We start from the raw sequence: 16,359 nt of genomic DNA, 5'->3' as shown, positions 1-16,359 counted from the left end.
AAGCAGAAAGTAGCAGAGTTTGTTGTTTTTTTTTTTCTGACTTTAAACCCAAATATTTACAGGAACCAAGGAAAAGCCCCATGGCACATTTAATGGCATTATTATAGAATTTTGAAGATTGGTTACTGCTTGCCTTAATTATTCAACCTTAAAATATGTTAAATCCAATCTATGTAAACATTTATACAGTTCTCTTCTGCATAAGAAAAATTAGATCAAAAAGGAAAGTAAATGAGTAAGAAAACAAAATGCAAGTGGAAAAAATAGTTAGAATGTTATGTTGTGATCCACCCTCATTTCCCACATCCTCTCTCTCGGTGTAGATGGCTCTCTTCATCATAAGATCATTAGAACTGGCCACAATCATCTCATTGTTAGAAAAAGTCACACTCATTAGAATTGATCATTGATGTCACCATGTATAATGATCTCCTCATCCATTTTTAATTAACACCACCATAGCAATGGCTTTAAAAAGGGAATTGACCCCTCAAAGCAAATGGATAAAAAACCCGTCACCATAGTGTTATGCCCATCTTTATTATAATTATTGTGATGAATCTATGTTTCAGATACTTTTTCTTTTCATTGTAAGCGATAATCCTTTTTTATTCTTTTTGTTTTCTTTCTTTCTTTTTATTTTGTTAGAACATCCGTTCCTTGATGTCCGTAGAAAAGACCAAAGGGTTCTGCCAGTTGGTGGTCTCTTCCACCTTGAGAGATGGGATGTCCCACTTGATTCAATCTGCTGGTTTGGGTGGGATGAAGCACAACACCGTACTTATGGCATGGCCATCGTCATGGAAGCTCTCAGATAACCCCTTCTCGTGGAAGAATTTTGTTGGTTTGTATGGCTTATTGCTTCTTCCTGCTGCTTACTGTCCATGAATGCTCACCACCCAGCTATTCTTTGAAATCTTAAAATAATTGGGGGCAGCACATGGAATTTGAAAACTAATGAATGCCTCTGAGCTCATTTGGCTCTGACTTGCCATCCATTTTTAAAAGAAATGGCTTCTTGGAAGTCTTTGGGCTTTTTTTCCCCTTTCCTTGTAAATCTGCCAAAGGATTGCTTTTATCTCTTTGGGTCTGACCTTCTTCATCTTCAGGATGAAGGTGCTTTTATAGCAATCCATTAGCTGAAAGGAAAACTTTCAGGCTTAGAATATTGTTGATCATTATGACTTTGTTCCTTTTTGGCTCTGAGCCAGTGTAGACACATCTGCTGAATGAATCTTCTCTTTATTCCCACAGATACTGTCCGAGACACAACTGCAGCACAGCAAGCTTTGTTGGTGGCTAAAAATATCGACACATTCCCACAAAACCAGGAGCGCTTTAGGGAAGGGAACATCGATGTGTGGTGGATTGTTCATGATGGCGGCATGCTAATGCTTCTGCCGTTTCTGCTTCGCCAGCACAAGGTTCCATAATTGATCCCATTTTTCCTTTTGGAATTGGGCCTGAAACTGTGTGTGTTGGATAGATTTACTAGGTAGATTCATTTCACTTCAGCTAGCATTTCAGCCTTGCATATAGTAGGCATTCCGCTAAAACTGGGGATACAAAAGAGTATGAAACAGATCCTGTCCTCAAAGAGATCCTATTCTATTGGAAGGAGACATGCACAGATAAGTACATTTAAAAAATGTACAAAATAAATAGCATTACTGAGTTTGGAAGGTGTGTACTATAGGGGGGTTCAAGAAAGGCCTTTTGCAGGAAGTTTTAAAACTGCTACCCATGAAACTATAGCCTCTCCCCTTTATTGTTTTAACCTGGAGAGCAAAGAAATTATTCTGCTACACCCTGAATCTTCAAGCTTGTGTGCACTTGATTCAATACAATTATTTTGTTTTTTTTTAAAGCCCTTAAGTAACTTTCCTTGCTCTTGATAGGTATGGAGAAAGTGCAGAATGCGTATCTTTACTGTAGCTCAAATGGATGACAACAGCATTCAAATGAAGAAAGATCTTCAGATGTTTTTGTATCATTTGCGAATCAGTGCTGAGGTCGAGGTGGTTGAAATGGTAAGCTAGACTTGGCCTTTATTTTTCTGAAGGCTTTTACTTCTTTGGTGTATTTGTGAACATATATTTGACTTTCCCACATCGGCAGGCTTGCCAGTTTGAAAGGTAACAGGGCTGTAGAAATCTTCTCACTCCCTCAAAAGATACTAGAAATTTCCCTATCTTTAAGTCCAAGTGGGATTTATGAGGCAGCACCAAGAGAAGGCTGCCTGATTTTTAATATCCTTTTGATTTCTGTCTCCATGCAGAAATGCTTTATAGAAATACCAGGATATGACAGTAGCTATGAAGTCCAGAAAGTCAGAAACAGGACTTTATTTATTTATTTATTTTGTCTATGTGTGTCTGTGTCTTTTTTTCTTTCTTATCTTCTTCCTTCACCCCTTGTAGAAGTGGATGGATTTGGACTTGATTAACTAAGTTTCGTGTATTGGTCTAGTTTGTTTCAGGTATTACTAGAGAGGAGAGGAGAGGAGAGAAAAGAGATTGGTACATCTGAGTCAGGAGTGGGGAACACCCTTCCCCTGGGCTATATAAGGCCAATTAAACCAATTGCATAATGATCAGGTCATGATGAGCTGAAAGCTAGGTGCCACAACCTCTGTTTGAGTTCTATAAGTCAGTAATTTTGTATTGCTTTTGAATGATGATATAAAATATCCAAATGAGCCTTGGCAGAAAAAAGGTTTCCCACCTCTGCTCTAAAGCACTGCATTCCTTTAAAACCCATCTTAAAGACCTTTAAGACCAACCAGTGCTGATAGGGAAGCTATGTAAAACAATTTCAAAAATCCCTTCTTCCCCCAGGGTAATATACTACAGGAATATTTTTCATGGAAAATGTTGTTGTCACAATGAATACTTTATAAAACATTATACTTCCTTTGTTTCTTAATCTTGTAGGTTGAAAATGATATTTCAGCTTTTACTTATGAAAAAACATTAATGATGGAGCAGAGATCCCAGATGTTGACGCAGATGCAGCTTTCTAAGAATGAAAGAGAAAGAGAGGTAAATAGTTTTGAAGCTTTAATGTTTGCTTGCAATTTTGCAAAAGTCACTTGTTATTTACCTCTCTCCATTGTCACTTATGATTTCACACTTAAGAGAAATGTATCTGGAATATTATTGGGTTGGAATGTTATTTTCTAAAAGGTATGTTTTAAGCCTAGTTTAAAGTAACCTGCAATATAATTACTAACACATTTTATCTTTTAGCATTCTGAACTAATATTACTCTTAATCTCATAGCATGTTACTGAATCAAATTGTCATTTTTTAATTTTGCAACTTAAAATTTAAGAGTTGTAGGACATATGTTTTAACTTCTCTTACCCCAGGTAACCACAGTACAAAATGGCAAGTTTGCATGTAATATCCAACATTCTAAAGCTCTACAGATTTTAATGGCTTTGAATATATGAGTTTTTAGATCCAAATCAGAATCTTTCACAGAAATTGTTTTCAGGTACTGCCAACTCTAGCAAGGTATTCATAAACTGTCTGGAACTTACTCCACGAGTATCAATGCCTCAGGCTTTCATTTTGAATTGGAACAAGGGGAAAACCCCCAAAATTTAAATCCAAATGGCCATGGACTGTCTAAATATCATTTGTGAAGGATGTGAAGCTTCAGAAAGACTCCATTGCTTTTCTCCTTCAGCTATGTAAACATTGCTGAATGAGTCAAAGTATTCCCCTGAGGATTACATCAGGGAATGGAAAGGAGAGAAGTAAAATTGATTGCCCTGTCCTTGTAGAAGAGAGTGAGATATTAAATTTCGATTTAATTGAAATTTAAAGCACTCACTCATTCAGCTGCAATAAATTGCCATGTAAAGCAAACTTTGTAGCGTAAGGTTAGACTGTTCTGAGTGTGTTTGCCACCCCCCTCCGAGTTTCTGCCCATTACCTTGTAGCCAAAAATGTAATTACATAAATGGAGGCATCCCTGTACTTCTTGAGTCCTACAAAGAAGCTTGTTTAAAGTGTGCACATGTTATAAGATGGTGTGCAGTGATCCACCTACTAAATTAATTTTGTCAGTCATGCTACCTTTGTGCTCATATTGATGTCTGTACAGATGTTTTTATAGGATTATCACTGCTTAGCCTGTTAAGTAGTGTGATAATTGTACAGTTGAATCTGTAATTTTATTATCATCTGTTTTTTTTTTTTTTTTTTTTTTTTTTTTTTAACACAAAAACACCTTTAAGGAATAATTTGGTCCAGCTACAGATGAGGAAATGGATGCAGAATCTCAGCATTGAGAGAGACATCTAAAACCTATCTACTCCAACTTGTAGCTGATCCTGAATCCCCTTTACATTGTCTCCAGGGAGTGGTTGTTCTAGTCCTAAATTAGCAGTTCCTTTGATTCTTGAATGCCTAAAATTGTGCCCACTTCCATGTGTAAAGGCAAATTCCTCACTTCTGAGTTGTTATTATTATTACCATTGAAATCGCATATCCATTTCCCATCTCTGTTACCTTTAAATTGCTAACAAATTTGTCCTTAACCCAAGTGTAAAATCCCTTCTTTGCCATTTACACCCATTCATTGTTCCTAGTTGTTCTCTGGGGCCGTGTGCACAGATGCATTTTAGCCAAGGTCACATAGGTGGTGGTACAGAATGACAACTCCAACCTAGTTCTTTTTATGTCCAACTAGGGATTTAGGGATGCTCGAATAAAACTGGAGTCATTTCTCTTATATATAATGCATCTTTCATAGTTTTCCTCTAATAATTTACTCTTTCATTTCTTCATTCTGTGATGGGAAAGAGGATCCTGAGTAAGTTGTCTTGTTCTGGGAGGTTCTTATTGCCATTTACTTAATAAAAATCGAGTATGCCATTTGGTGACAATACTGAGAAGTATTTTTTTCCCCCTTTGGAATTTTGGGTCGTTATCAAACAGTATATTAAGTGCTTACTATGTGGCAGGCACTGAGCTGAATTTCTGATTTCAGTTATAAATCTGTTGACTTTATACACAAGCAATGATTACCTCAAGGATCCCTTCTGAAAATTCTCATTGGTGCCTCTTATCTCTATAAATGAGGAAATTGAAAAAAAATCATTTATTATTATAGATATTTGGTGTTCAGATCTGTTCCTGTTGATAGTTTGTAATAATGAATGACCTTTTATTCCAAATGTGGTTGTAAAGGAATAGCTATTTAGGTATACAGAGTGGGCAAAACCAGGTGAAAGAGACATGATATAGATAAGTGGTTAATAATTGTTAAACTTGGAAAGGCAAAACTGATTCTTGTGTAAAGTTTTTGTCTTATTCTTGTCTACTTTGATATGGGCACTTAACCAACCAACCACATGGTAATCTGAGCAGTGAATAACTCAGTAGCTTTCACTCTTCTCTGCAAATGGTTCAACAGGAGTTGGAATTTTTGGAGAACAGGATTAGTGTTCATCCTAAATAAGCAGCCTCCTACTCACTACTGTAATTTCATTACTAGTTGCATATCACTTTCCTGCTTTCAAATATTTTTCATTTTAAAATGAATTGTAGCTAGGTGCAGTGGCTCTCAACTGCATTCACTATTAATGGTGGAAGCTGAGTAATTGGAGGATGCAACAGTGTATAGTGCCTTTTCTAGGACAGGAAATCTTGAAGTACATTCTAATATATCTTTTCCCTTTATTCCTTATCTTGTTATCTCTAATCACTAGCTCTACAAATAGCAGGTGTCTTGAAGAACCATTTCTTCCATGCTTTTTCATTCTGTGAAGGCCAGGGATTCTCTGTTGGACCCAGTAAGAAAGTATGCATATGTAAGAAGTACCCTTGCATCCTGATGCAGTGAGGGAAAGGGTTCCACCAGGTCTGAACATAGTTTTTATAAATTCCTCCTTCTTAATATGTTTTTTTCTCCCTGCTTTCACATCTAACTTTTATTATAGCTTAGATGCACAACCTGAAGACAGATCACACAGAAGCTAGTGTAACATCCTGGCCATGCTTCTACAGAAATTATGAGTGCATAATCACTGTGACCTAATACATAATAGTCAAGACCTTTCTGGACCTTATATTGTGATTTTTTTCCTATAAAGTCCATGCTCTTACACTTTCAGAGCTCTTAGATCCCTAGATCACTGCCTTGTACTTAAATCAATTTTTATTCCATACTTGTTCAATGAATGAGCAAAAGTTACATTACTTCATTCTTTAAACTAGATTTAATGTTTCCCATTGTTAGGGCCCTGCTTCTTTCCTAAAGCACTATAATCTAGAGAAAGATCCTGAGAACGTGAATCTGGTCCCTTCAACATAAAGTAAAAAGTGAGAAAGTAGGAAATGTGTTTCTCCTTGTTATCTGGTTCCCACCATAGAGTTCCTGCTTATTCATTTGTTTGAGACAGCTAATGTATTTGTTTATGAAAAGGAGATGCAATTCACCAGAAATCCCATAATCCTTTGCCTGAATGTGGTTGGAAAAATTGGACAGTTGATGCTAGTAATAGTTACTTTTCATTTCCTTCTGACTTGGGGATTTAATATTGCCTCTTTAGAGTTGGCCATAAAAGGGTCTTGGGGGCCACAAAGAACACAGTGCATTTACATTCAAAAAAATTTCAAATTAATAAAAAGCACAATTACATTTGTAAGCTCTTGGAATGGGAGAGCTGAGTCCACATTTCTTCCTTCAACACTCTGTACAATGGATGTTCAGTAAAAACAAACTTGTGGTTGATTGTGTCCTGTGTCTTAAGGCTCAGTAGACAAGTTTGAATATGTGATTCAATATCCAATTTGCTCCATTTGCTTGTTACTAGTAGTTATGTAGTAGTAATGTAGAAAAATATAATTACCTGAAATAAATTTTTTATGGTTGATTTTCAAATTATATTTTGAAGGAGTCTTAAGAATTTTATGTGGCTATATCCAGCTACTATAATGTACTTTCTTCTGGGCGAAGAAAATGTGTATTATATCATCTGTGTGAGACATCAAACATAATTGAATTTTGAAGCAGTAGCTGTAGTAGTAGTAAAATAGTGGTGGTAGTAGTAGTAGTAATTGTAAACTTGAACAGATTGTCTTAAGAGTAATAAATTTTTTTCTTTTGTCTGCTTGTACCTGGTGACCTCGATGTCCCAGATTCAGAGCATCTCTAATGAATCTCGCTGCTCTATCAGAAGGAAGAGCCGCTCTAATCCACAATCCATTGGTCAGGATGTACAGGCCCTGCTGCCTAATGACAGTCAAGAGAATGAGGTAGTTTAAAGTTGTACTGGTTACACATTCCATCCCAGTTCCAACACTTAAAGTGCCACAGCTGTGCATCTTGGATTATGGTGACTACATGTTATTTTATTTTTGAAAATTGGGCTCAAAGTATCCATTCTATTCAGTTAATTCAACAAATCTCAGAATCTGAAATTTTTCTTACAGTTAGTTGTCTTTATTTGCCTTAAGTGTTTTAACCATTTTCTTGTCAAACCACAAGATATACAATTTAATTTAGATACATTCTGTCTTTTGTGAATTCTTTTAATTGTACAGACAGTTTATAGATCAATTTTTCTTGATACTTCTGTCTGGGTTATGCCTTGGTATTTTTGTAATTAAGAAAAAAAAAGTCTTCATAAGGCCATAATTCCATCTCTGGAAAGGAACCTTTATGGATGTGGAAACAGAACATTGAGTGACATCCAATTAGGGAATTAGTTGAATCTTCTATATTTCAAATCAATCTCTTAGTCCACTCCCCCCTCACATTTTGCATTTTAAAGCTTTTATATTACAAATACAACCATTTATTTAGAATCCCCAGGATCTTACTATTTAGATAATGTGCCTTACTTTTGTACTATTCTGTAGAGTAGGTGTTTCACACCTGGTTGGTTATTTGTTCTTTTCACAACCTTGTGAAATACAGGAAACTGAGGCAGAGAGCTTGAGTGATTTTTTTCCCCCTAAGGTTACGTACAAAGTCAGTAATTAAAAAATAAAGATTAAAATGCAGATTTTAGATATTCTCCTCTATGCTTTGCTCTATTTTACATTCTTCCTAGTTTCCTTGCTTGATTCTTTTAGGAATTTATTCCTGGGGGTCACATTAGACATTTATTTCAATCTTTTCAGACTAAAACACTTAAGGTATAGCAAAATTTTTTTCCCCCGTGCTCTTTTATTATACTATGCTTTGTCAGTGATGAATCAAGAATCTCTCCAAATGGAAAAGAACTCTGCTCTAGATAATTATTTCCATTCAGCTGTGGAATTTAATTTGTGCTTTTAGTTTGAATAAAGTGCTGTCTTAATTTGGGAGTTTATGCTAAACAAAACAGGTCTACCTATTTATTGGACTTGTTTTCCTATTCTTCTTGGGATTATAAAGAATTCTTTTCAGCTAATGCAAAATACCTGTTTAAACAAAGGCATTCTTCATTTGTGCTTTCAGCTTTATTATACCTTGGTAGGAAGAAACCAGGGCTGCTAATTGGCTGTATTGATTTCAAATGAAGATTAAACAGTTGGGCAGTGAATTTCAATTAAGAAATGCTAGATGTCCAACTTTAATTTTTTTTAAATACCAGAATAGTGGCAATGGATGGCCTTGAAAAACCAGAAATTAAATTATTTTGTTTACTTTCTTTTTTGGTTCCATAATCTTACTCTTGTGGATACTTCCCCCCACAAGAATTAAGAAATCCAGGCTTTCTCATCCTATATAGTAATATGCAGTAGACCATAATGTAACATCAACTTCCTTCCAATGATATGACCATTTGCAGATTCTCTTGAAGATTGTTTGTGCTTTTACATCTGCTTTGTGACTGACCCATTTTTGCTTGTCATGTATCTCCTTGATAATGTTTGCCCTCATCTTAGTCGTCCAGAAGACTTCATAAGTTGCAGGTTATTGCCTACCCTTCACATATTATGTGTCCTTGAATCACCTATAAGTTTGAATCTCCTGAGGTCAGGATATATCATGAATTGCCATTTTATATCACTAAATATAAGACTGATATAAGAGAGATAACTTTTTGTGACTGAGCAGCTTGACATCATTTTCACATGGAAACTACTATGAAACTTTGATTCAAAAAAATTTTTTTTTGATTTTTTGCTAATGTTCACTGCAAAAATACAATCCATTCTTTTTTCCACTTAATGGGTAGCTGCCCGAGTTCAAATCCAGCTTCAGACACTTATTGTGTGAACTTGAATAAGTCAACTTAACCCTATTTGCTTTAGTTCCTCATCTGTAAAATGAGCTGGAGAAGGAAATGGCAAACCATTCCAGTATCTTTGCTAAGAAAACCCTTATGGAATGACAATATATCTGAAAAGATTGAACAACAAAAAGCATCTTAATGCATGATATTATAGTCTGACCTCAGCCAATTGACCCTCCATCTTCACTTCCAAGTTCATCCAGATAATTTAATTTAAAAAAAAAATCTGTTTTTCAGCTTCTGTTGATGTTTTATCTGCTTTGTCATGATGAAAGAATGAAATGAGCCAATTAAATTATATGATAAAATATGGCACTTTAAGTGTTTTTCCTGTACAGACAGGAATATTACCCATCTATATAGCATTATGACTGTTTTGTTCTCTTCCTACCTGGTGCAGATATAATTGCTTGATTTCATTTGGAATAGTCTTATGAAATCAAAAGCTTTAATTATAACTGCTGAAAGTGTTTCCTCCTTTTACTTATTTTAATATATTTGCTAAATCTTGATTGTCAAATTGATGCAGAATGGAAAATATTTTAGTCATTATTTCTGCTATGGTATTTTTAGGGCCTGTGATTTGAATTGAATTTGAATTGCATGGAATTTATTTTCCAGAGCATTTCAATGTAATGTATTTTTGGAAATACTTTAATGATTTCTTATTTTTGCTAAGTATGGTCTCTTCTGATTTAGAGGTATGTGTTTTAAAATAGCCACAGACCTTTTGCTACTGTTGTGGTCTAAAATCAGAGAAATTGTATCAACATTTATAGAAAGGAAGAATTGTGGGACTCCTTCATAATACTGTGAGGCTTTGGCACAGTTTGGTACAATCAATTTGGCACTTGATACTGCATTAATAAGATAAAACAAACTTGGTGTTTAATGTGAAGTTAATGTTACATTGCAAGGTGTTCCAGAAGTCTTTGTATACAGTAAGACTTTGGGGACAGATGTTTTATATAGAACTGAACCATAAAATGCATTAAACTAGGCCTATACAGCCTACTCTCCATAGTAGACTAAATGCAATTCACTGGATTACATAGTGAAGGCTACCTTCAAAAGAATTCAAATTTCTTTGCCTTGTAAAGAGTGTTCCCTTCATTTTAAAATAATTGTGAACCGACAGCTGTGCTACAAAATCAACGAGCTTTGAATACTAGTCTTCACATCTCAAAAGTAAGAAAATAAAATTTTTAACAGTCAATAGGGTAATGTAATAATTTAATGTAATAATGTACTGGCCTGTATGCTGATATCCAAGATAGGCTTGGTTTAAATAAGACCAGCCTGTTTGTCTGTGCTGCAATTCATTTGATAGAAACTTGATCCAGGGGTTACAAATTGGCCTTTATCTTCACATTTCTCTTCCCCCATCTCCTCTAAATAATTGTGAACCGACAGCCCCCCCCCCTCCGTCAATTTGCTCTTGCTATCTCAATTTTATAGATCTAAGAATTTTGAGAAAGGGGCAGTGTTCTGATATTAAGAATGAATTTTCTTACTTGGGAATCAAATCATAGTTCTAACTGCTATCCTTTTTTTTCCTACTAAGTTTCCTTAAGAGATTCAACAAGAAAAACTTCAGGGAAATAACAGACATGTTAGTTATTCACATTTTTGTTGGATTAACTTAATTAACTTGCTTTCAACTAACTTTATTTTATGGCATCTTATAGGAAGTCTTTATAAAAATACCTCTAGATGAATACTCATTGAACTACTATTTGAATAGTGGTCTAATTTGTTTACCATTACACCTGCATTTTTAGTTGAAGTTTTAAAATGAAGGCAACCACTGAAAACGTGAATAATTTAATTAATTAGAAAAACATTACTAATATTATGTGGTTTTGGTAAATTTGAGAACTCAAAACAAGAACTTAGACTTATAAGTACTCAGAAACAACTCATTTTTTTTCTCCTTTGGGCTATAGGAATCTGGAAAAAGTGAGTGATTTGAAATTTGGAATTTCTTTTTGTTGTTGCTGTTGTTTTGGTGTTTAATAGAGAAGGGAATGGGAAAGAAATCCATCCAGATACTTTGGCTAATGGAACAGACTTGGAAATTAGTGCTAGCCTAGTGATATCTTCAAACACTATAAAAGTTCATACTGTCACTCACTCATTGCTAGTTTTAGGCTTTGGTTGTTGGCAGAGTTTAGGCAAGCTGTGGACAGTACAATTTCCCATCTTCTCAGTATATTCCATCTTTCCAACCCTTCTTTTTCAAGCCATACTGAATATTAATGTATTTAAGAAAGTACTCGGTAATTAAATATAATCACAATATTTAGCTTTTCATCTTCAAAGCATTTTGTAAGCATTAATTCATTCCTCTAAGATCCCTCCAGGGTTCAGGCAAATGGTTTGTTTCATGCCTGTTTTGCAGAAAGGGAAACTGAGGTACATATATTTATAAACCTCTTATTAGCCTGTTGGTGAGGTGGTAGGAGGGGCATGGAGATGGGAAGGAAAAAAAGGGTCACTATCAAAATTCACTTTTCCTCTGCCTATGAAAAGCACAAAGCTTCCTGCTTTAATATCTGATGCTACATCTAATGAAGCAAGTCATATAATTTTTAATGTCATTTAGGTGGTCTACATAATACTATGTGTGTTATCTTAGCTCTTGTGTGTGTGTGTTTTGTAAACCTTGCTTTCTTCCTTTAGCCCCTGCTATCCTAGCTGTTTTTGATGTATCTATAGGAAGGCTGCATTTACCAATAGATAATGGAATGAAGAGGTCCTAGGAAAGCCCAATACCCTTCCAAAAAAAAATTTTTTTTTTTAATTTTGCTGGTGTAGTACACCATTAGGAAGGCATTATTTTGGATAAAGGTATTGTGTCCATATATTCTTAAGGATTTACACTTAGCAGGCTGTTAGAATAAGTCGGATAATTGCACCCATACTATCTATTTTGAAAGAAGGAAGGAAGAAGGGCAATGAAAATTAAAACTAGGACCTCTTCACAATCTTACCTATAGATGAATCAAGGTCTTGATCCATCTTTAGGATCAAGCTATTTTCAACCATTCTTTAGTTTTTATAAAACTAAATGTTGATACTTCTTTGATTTTGTGCAAACATTCCACAAATTCTGAAGTTTAAAAATTTCCCTCTTTTTCTCATCTCTCAGGCTCAGTTGATACATGACAGAAACACTGCAGCAGTGGCGAGGACAAAAGCAGCCGCTGCACCTGAGAAAGTTCAGATGACATGGACTAAGGAAAAGCTCACCTCTGAAAAACATAAAAACAAAGACACATATGTAGCTGGATTCAGGGACATTTTCACTTTGAAACCGTGAGTAGAAATTTTGGCCTTTTGGGTAGATTCTCTACTTAATTTAGTACAGATAACATAGAAAAATGAGATACCTTTTGACTACTGGTAGTCAACTAGTACTGGGAATTTTAATTAGCCTGGAGAAAGTTAATTTTGGCTATAGGAATTGGATTAAGCAAAAGGCACCTTGTTTAATTCAGAGTATTAAGAGCCCACTATGTGCCAGCCACTAGACTAAACCATTCATTTCTATTTTTTTTTTTCCCTTGCAGTTCTAATTCTATAGGAAAGATACAAAAGGATCTGGCTTTTTTCTCTTCAGATAACAACTGGAACAAGCCAGAGAAATCCATGTTAGCCATTTCCTAGAAATAAGTCTTAATAATTTCTCATTATTTTTTTCTGGTCCATTACCTCCCAAACCATTATTCTTCATTTTGTTTGCAAATAGTCTCATGTATAGAAAAGTAGAAACTTTTGGTTATGTGAAATTACTATTAAATTGCTATTTTAATATCATCTCCCTTCATATCTGAAACAATGAAAAGTTCAGTGTATTATTTTATGTTTTTATTACTTTATAATAAGTTTATGAAAAAGGGGATGATTTCCTTGTGACTCATCCATCCATGGGTCTGCAGTGGCTGTCTCAGAGTTTGTTTCCTGTTTACCCTAGTACTTTTAGATGTTTAAATGCAAGGTTCTCTGTGAGGACATGCTAATTGACAACAGGAAAAAAAATTCAGGGTGATGATAGAAAAAGGAAGCACTTTGTTGTACAAAAAAAGGGTGGTAAGGAGTACAGGACTTTGCCTAGCAGTAAGAGTTATTTTTCCCCTCAGTAAGGTAAGCCTTTTTTTTTTTTTTTTTTCTTTGTGCTTTGCTTATTTGCCCTAGGTCCCCACAGAATTGAGCCCCAGGGAATTATTCTGAAAATGTGCTATGTTTGTTCCTGAAATAACAATCTTTTATATATTTGTTTCCTTTCCATGTAGAGAATGGGGAAATCTGTAAGTGACATTTGATTTATTTTAGGTTGTTTCCTGGTTTTCTAGTGTTTTACATTGCATGTCTCCTTTATCAAAAAACCCCTTCCATTAGCTATCGTTTATATCTGACCCCTGTGTTGAAGCATGTGAATGTGATCTGCATAATGTCTCCTGCAAGTCTGGGATTTTTGAAGTTTTGCTTTTCTCCCACCCCTAAAATTATTCATTCTTAATAATCACATATGAATTTGTCACCTGTATAGGGATCACTACAACCTGTGGAAAATTGCAAAACTTTTGTCAACTTTGGTCTCCCAGGTGGTTTTCCTGCATGAGGGGCAGAAGGATGTTTTTGCAAATCCCTGTTTAATCTATGCTGTACTTTCCAACTTAAGGTGTGCTAAGACTGCCTTGGGAAAGGGAAGAAGCACTTGGTGATTCAAAGTTATTTAATGATCTAGTTAGTCATATATATTACTGAGAACATAAAATGTCAGCTCTTTTGAAATAACTACATTAGATGATTTATAAAAAGGAACTGTAAAAACTCAGATTTTTTTCTGATAAGTATGTAAAATACTTAATGTCCTTCTCTGCCATTCTCCCCATATTTGGTGGAATGGTAAGTGGGTTCCTCTAGAAAGTTTTTCATGAAAACAATTATTCTAATTTTTTTTTTTTTTTTTTTTTTTTTGGCTGAAGCAATTGGGGTTAAGTGACTTTCCATGGTCACACAGCCAGGAAGTGTTAAGTGTCTGAGATCACATTTGAACTCAGGTCCTCCTGACTCATGGGCTGGTGCTCTATCCGCTGTGCCACCTAGCTGTCCCTTCCTTATTATTTTTAATATTGATATATTTTGGTTTTTTATCACCTTCCTTTCCTGAACCATTGGAACTGGTCTGAATCACTTCATTTTGGAAAGTCCATCCAAGTTGATCTGGATGGTAACTTTTGGTCTATTATTCAATAGCAGAATATGTGGGGAGGGAGGGAGGAGTAAGGTCTGTAAAAATGGAAGGTAGCTATATTTTGAAAGACTTTGAATATCAGAGGATTTTATATTATGTCTTAGTGGCAGTAGGAAGCCACTGGAATTGATTGAATTAAGAAAATGACATAGTTAGACCTTCCGTTTCAGAGGATCAATTTAAATGGAGTTAAACGAGTAGGAACATGTCAGGAGGCTGTTCCCAGTGGAGCATATGTGAGATGATGAAGGTCTACATTAGGTCTTGGCTCTGTCAGAGAAATGAGTTTTTTAAAAAGTAAAATTGATTGGACTTGGCAAAAGACTGGGGGTTAGGGAAAGTAAGAAGTGATGTGCCGAGGTGTCGGGGACAATGGTGGTATGCTCAACAATAATAGGGAAATTAATAAGTGGGGAAAATTTAGGGGAAAAATAATGAGTTCAGTTTTGCATGTATATCTGAGAACAGTCTCAGTTGAATTTAGAGGTTAGAAGCAAGAAAAATAGCCTCAAAAGGAAGAAAATATAGAATGTAACAGGACTTCTTAAACTTTTTCGCCTTGTTACCCCTTTTTTGTCTGAGAGATTTTTATGTGAACTTGTATATAGGTGTAGTATTTAGTGATAATAAAAATCATGAATAAATTTATTTTAAAACAATTCTTCATATATATAAATATATAAAAAACTTTACCATTTTTGAAAGATGAAAGGAAATTCATATTAACAAGATATATGTGCTTGTAAAAAAAGAATTAAATCTTGGCAGAGTATTTGGTACCTTTTACTATTGCCAAATTTTTCATAACTCCTGAATTCAATCATGTGGCCCCTTATGGGGTTATGACAGCTTTGGAATATATCACTAGCAATGATGAATAAATCAAGTGCGGGTTTTTTTGGGAATGGAATTGTTTGTTGTAGACAGCCAACCAGTAGTAAATAGGGAAAGAATGAAGAACCCTGACATAAAAGATATAGTAGAGGGTGGATGTCTGCTGGAGGAGACAGAATGGCAGTGTAATTATTTATGCATATAGAGTGAGTGGGAGAAAACATTTGAATGATGAACCAATAAAGAAGAGAGGATAAGAAAGACCTATAGGCTAATGGCCTTAATAATATTGGTAAGAATGATAGTTCAGATTTGTCTTGTCATTTTCATCATCTACTTATAGAGTATATATATCCACTTTTTCTGCTTATCAGATCTCAACTCTTCTCCATTTGCTGTAGTAATCCTTCATATCTTATGTAGCTGATCTATTCATAACTTGTGCTATGAACTTCTTTTTATCAAATAAATGATCTTTAATGTATTTTTTGGGGGGGTGGCAGGAATCAAGAATCAAGTTATTTAATGTATATTTATAAAGAATTCTAGTCTTTGTGTTGAAATGCACTTTTTAAAAAGGCATTATTCCTTAAATTGGCATGAGATGCTTAAAGAACCCTCTACCCTTGAGTGCCTTGTGGGGGAACAACAGACCTTCAAAAGAAGTTGATAATTGAGAGATAACCATTTCCCATTTGAATCTTCAAAAAATGGTCTTTTTGAAGTGATTCTTTGTCATACTGAGATAAAATGAGATTCCAAACCTGTAGTTTTATTTGCCAAGCTTGCAATTTTCCAAAGGGTCTGGTGTTCCAAAGAATTTATTGTACATTTTATTTATTGCTTGTTTAGTGTCTCTAATATCCGTTTTTGGAAACTGATGTTTTCTAATCATAGGAGAAATATTATGAATCATGATCACCATGATTTATTAGTGAAAACTAAACACAAATCCTTATCTAATACAATTATCATTCTGTTTCCTTTATACAGTGTCATAATAGGGAGGAGTTTTCCTTTGTTC

General features: G+C 34.9%; 1 protein-coding gene and 1 long non-coding RNA gene across 7 annotated transcripts in view; one reads left to right on the top strand and one right to left on the bottom strand.

Moving 5' to 3' along the window:
* SLC12A7 (solute carrier family 12 member 7) overlaps nucleotides 1–16,359 on the top strand; it is a 284,134-nt gene that overhangs the window by 256,829 nt on the left and 10,946 nt on the right. For 3 of the 6 annotated variants that reach the window (XM_031946093.1, XM_031946095.1, XM_031946096.1), the window contains 6 exons: nucleotides 649–844; nucleotides 1,255–1,424; nucleotides 1,899–2,030; nucleotides 2,934–3,041; nucleotides 12,393–12,559; nucleotides 13,537–13,551. In XM_031946093.1, the coding sequence (XP_031801953.1) occupies nucleotides 649–844; nucleotides 1,255–1,424; nucleotides 1,899–2,030; nucleotides 2,934–3,041; nucleotides 12,393–12,559; nucleotides 13,537–13,551 (788 nt within the window). Of the gene's footprint in view, nucleotides 1–648; nucleotides 845–1,254; nucleotides 1,425–1,898; nucleotides 2,031–2,933; nucleotides 3,042–7,154; nucleotides 7,272–12,392; nucleotides 12,560–13,536; nucleotides 13,552–16,359 lie in introns of all 6 variants that reach the window. The other 3 variants (XM_031946094.1, XM_031946097.1, XM_031946098.1) reach the window with 2 other exon arrangements.
* Nucleotides 4,197–7,223, bottom strand: LOC116420538. The gene is made up of 2 exons (XR_004230887.1): nucleotides 7,134–7,223; nucleotides 4,197–5,082 (listed from the first exon to the last, which is right to left on the bottom strand). It is a non-coding gene; the product is annotated as an uncharacterized LOC116420538 (long non-coding RNA).

This window comes from Sarcophilus harrisii, chromosome 1, assembly GCF_902635505.1.
Source record: "Sarcophilus harrisii chromosome 1, mSarHar1.11, whole genome shotgun sequence".
Lineage (NCBI taxonomy): Eukaryota > Metazoa > Chordata > Mammalia > Dasyuromorphia > Dasyuridae > Sarcophilus > Sarcophilus harrisii.
Note: the sequence above shows the minus strand (reverse complement) of the source record. Positions and strands in the feature narration are given on the sequence as shown.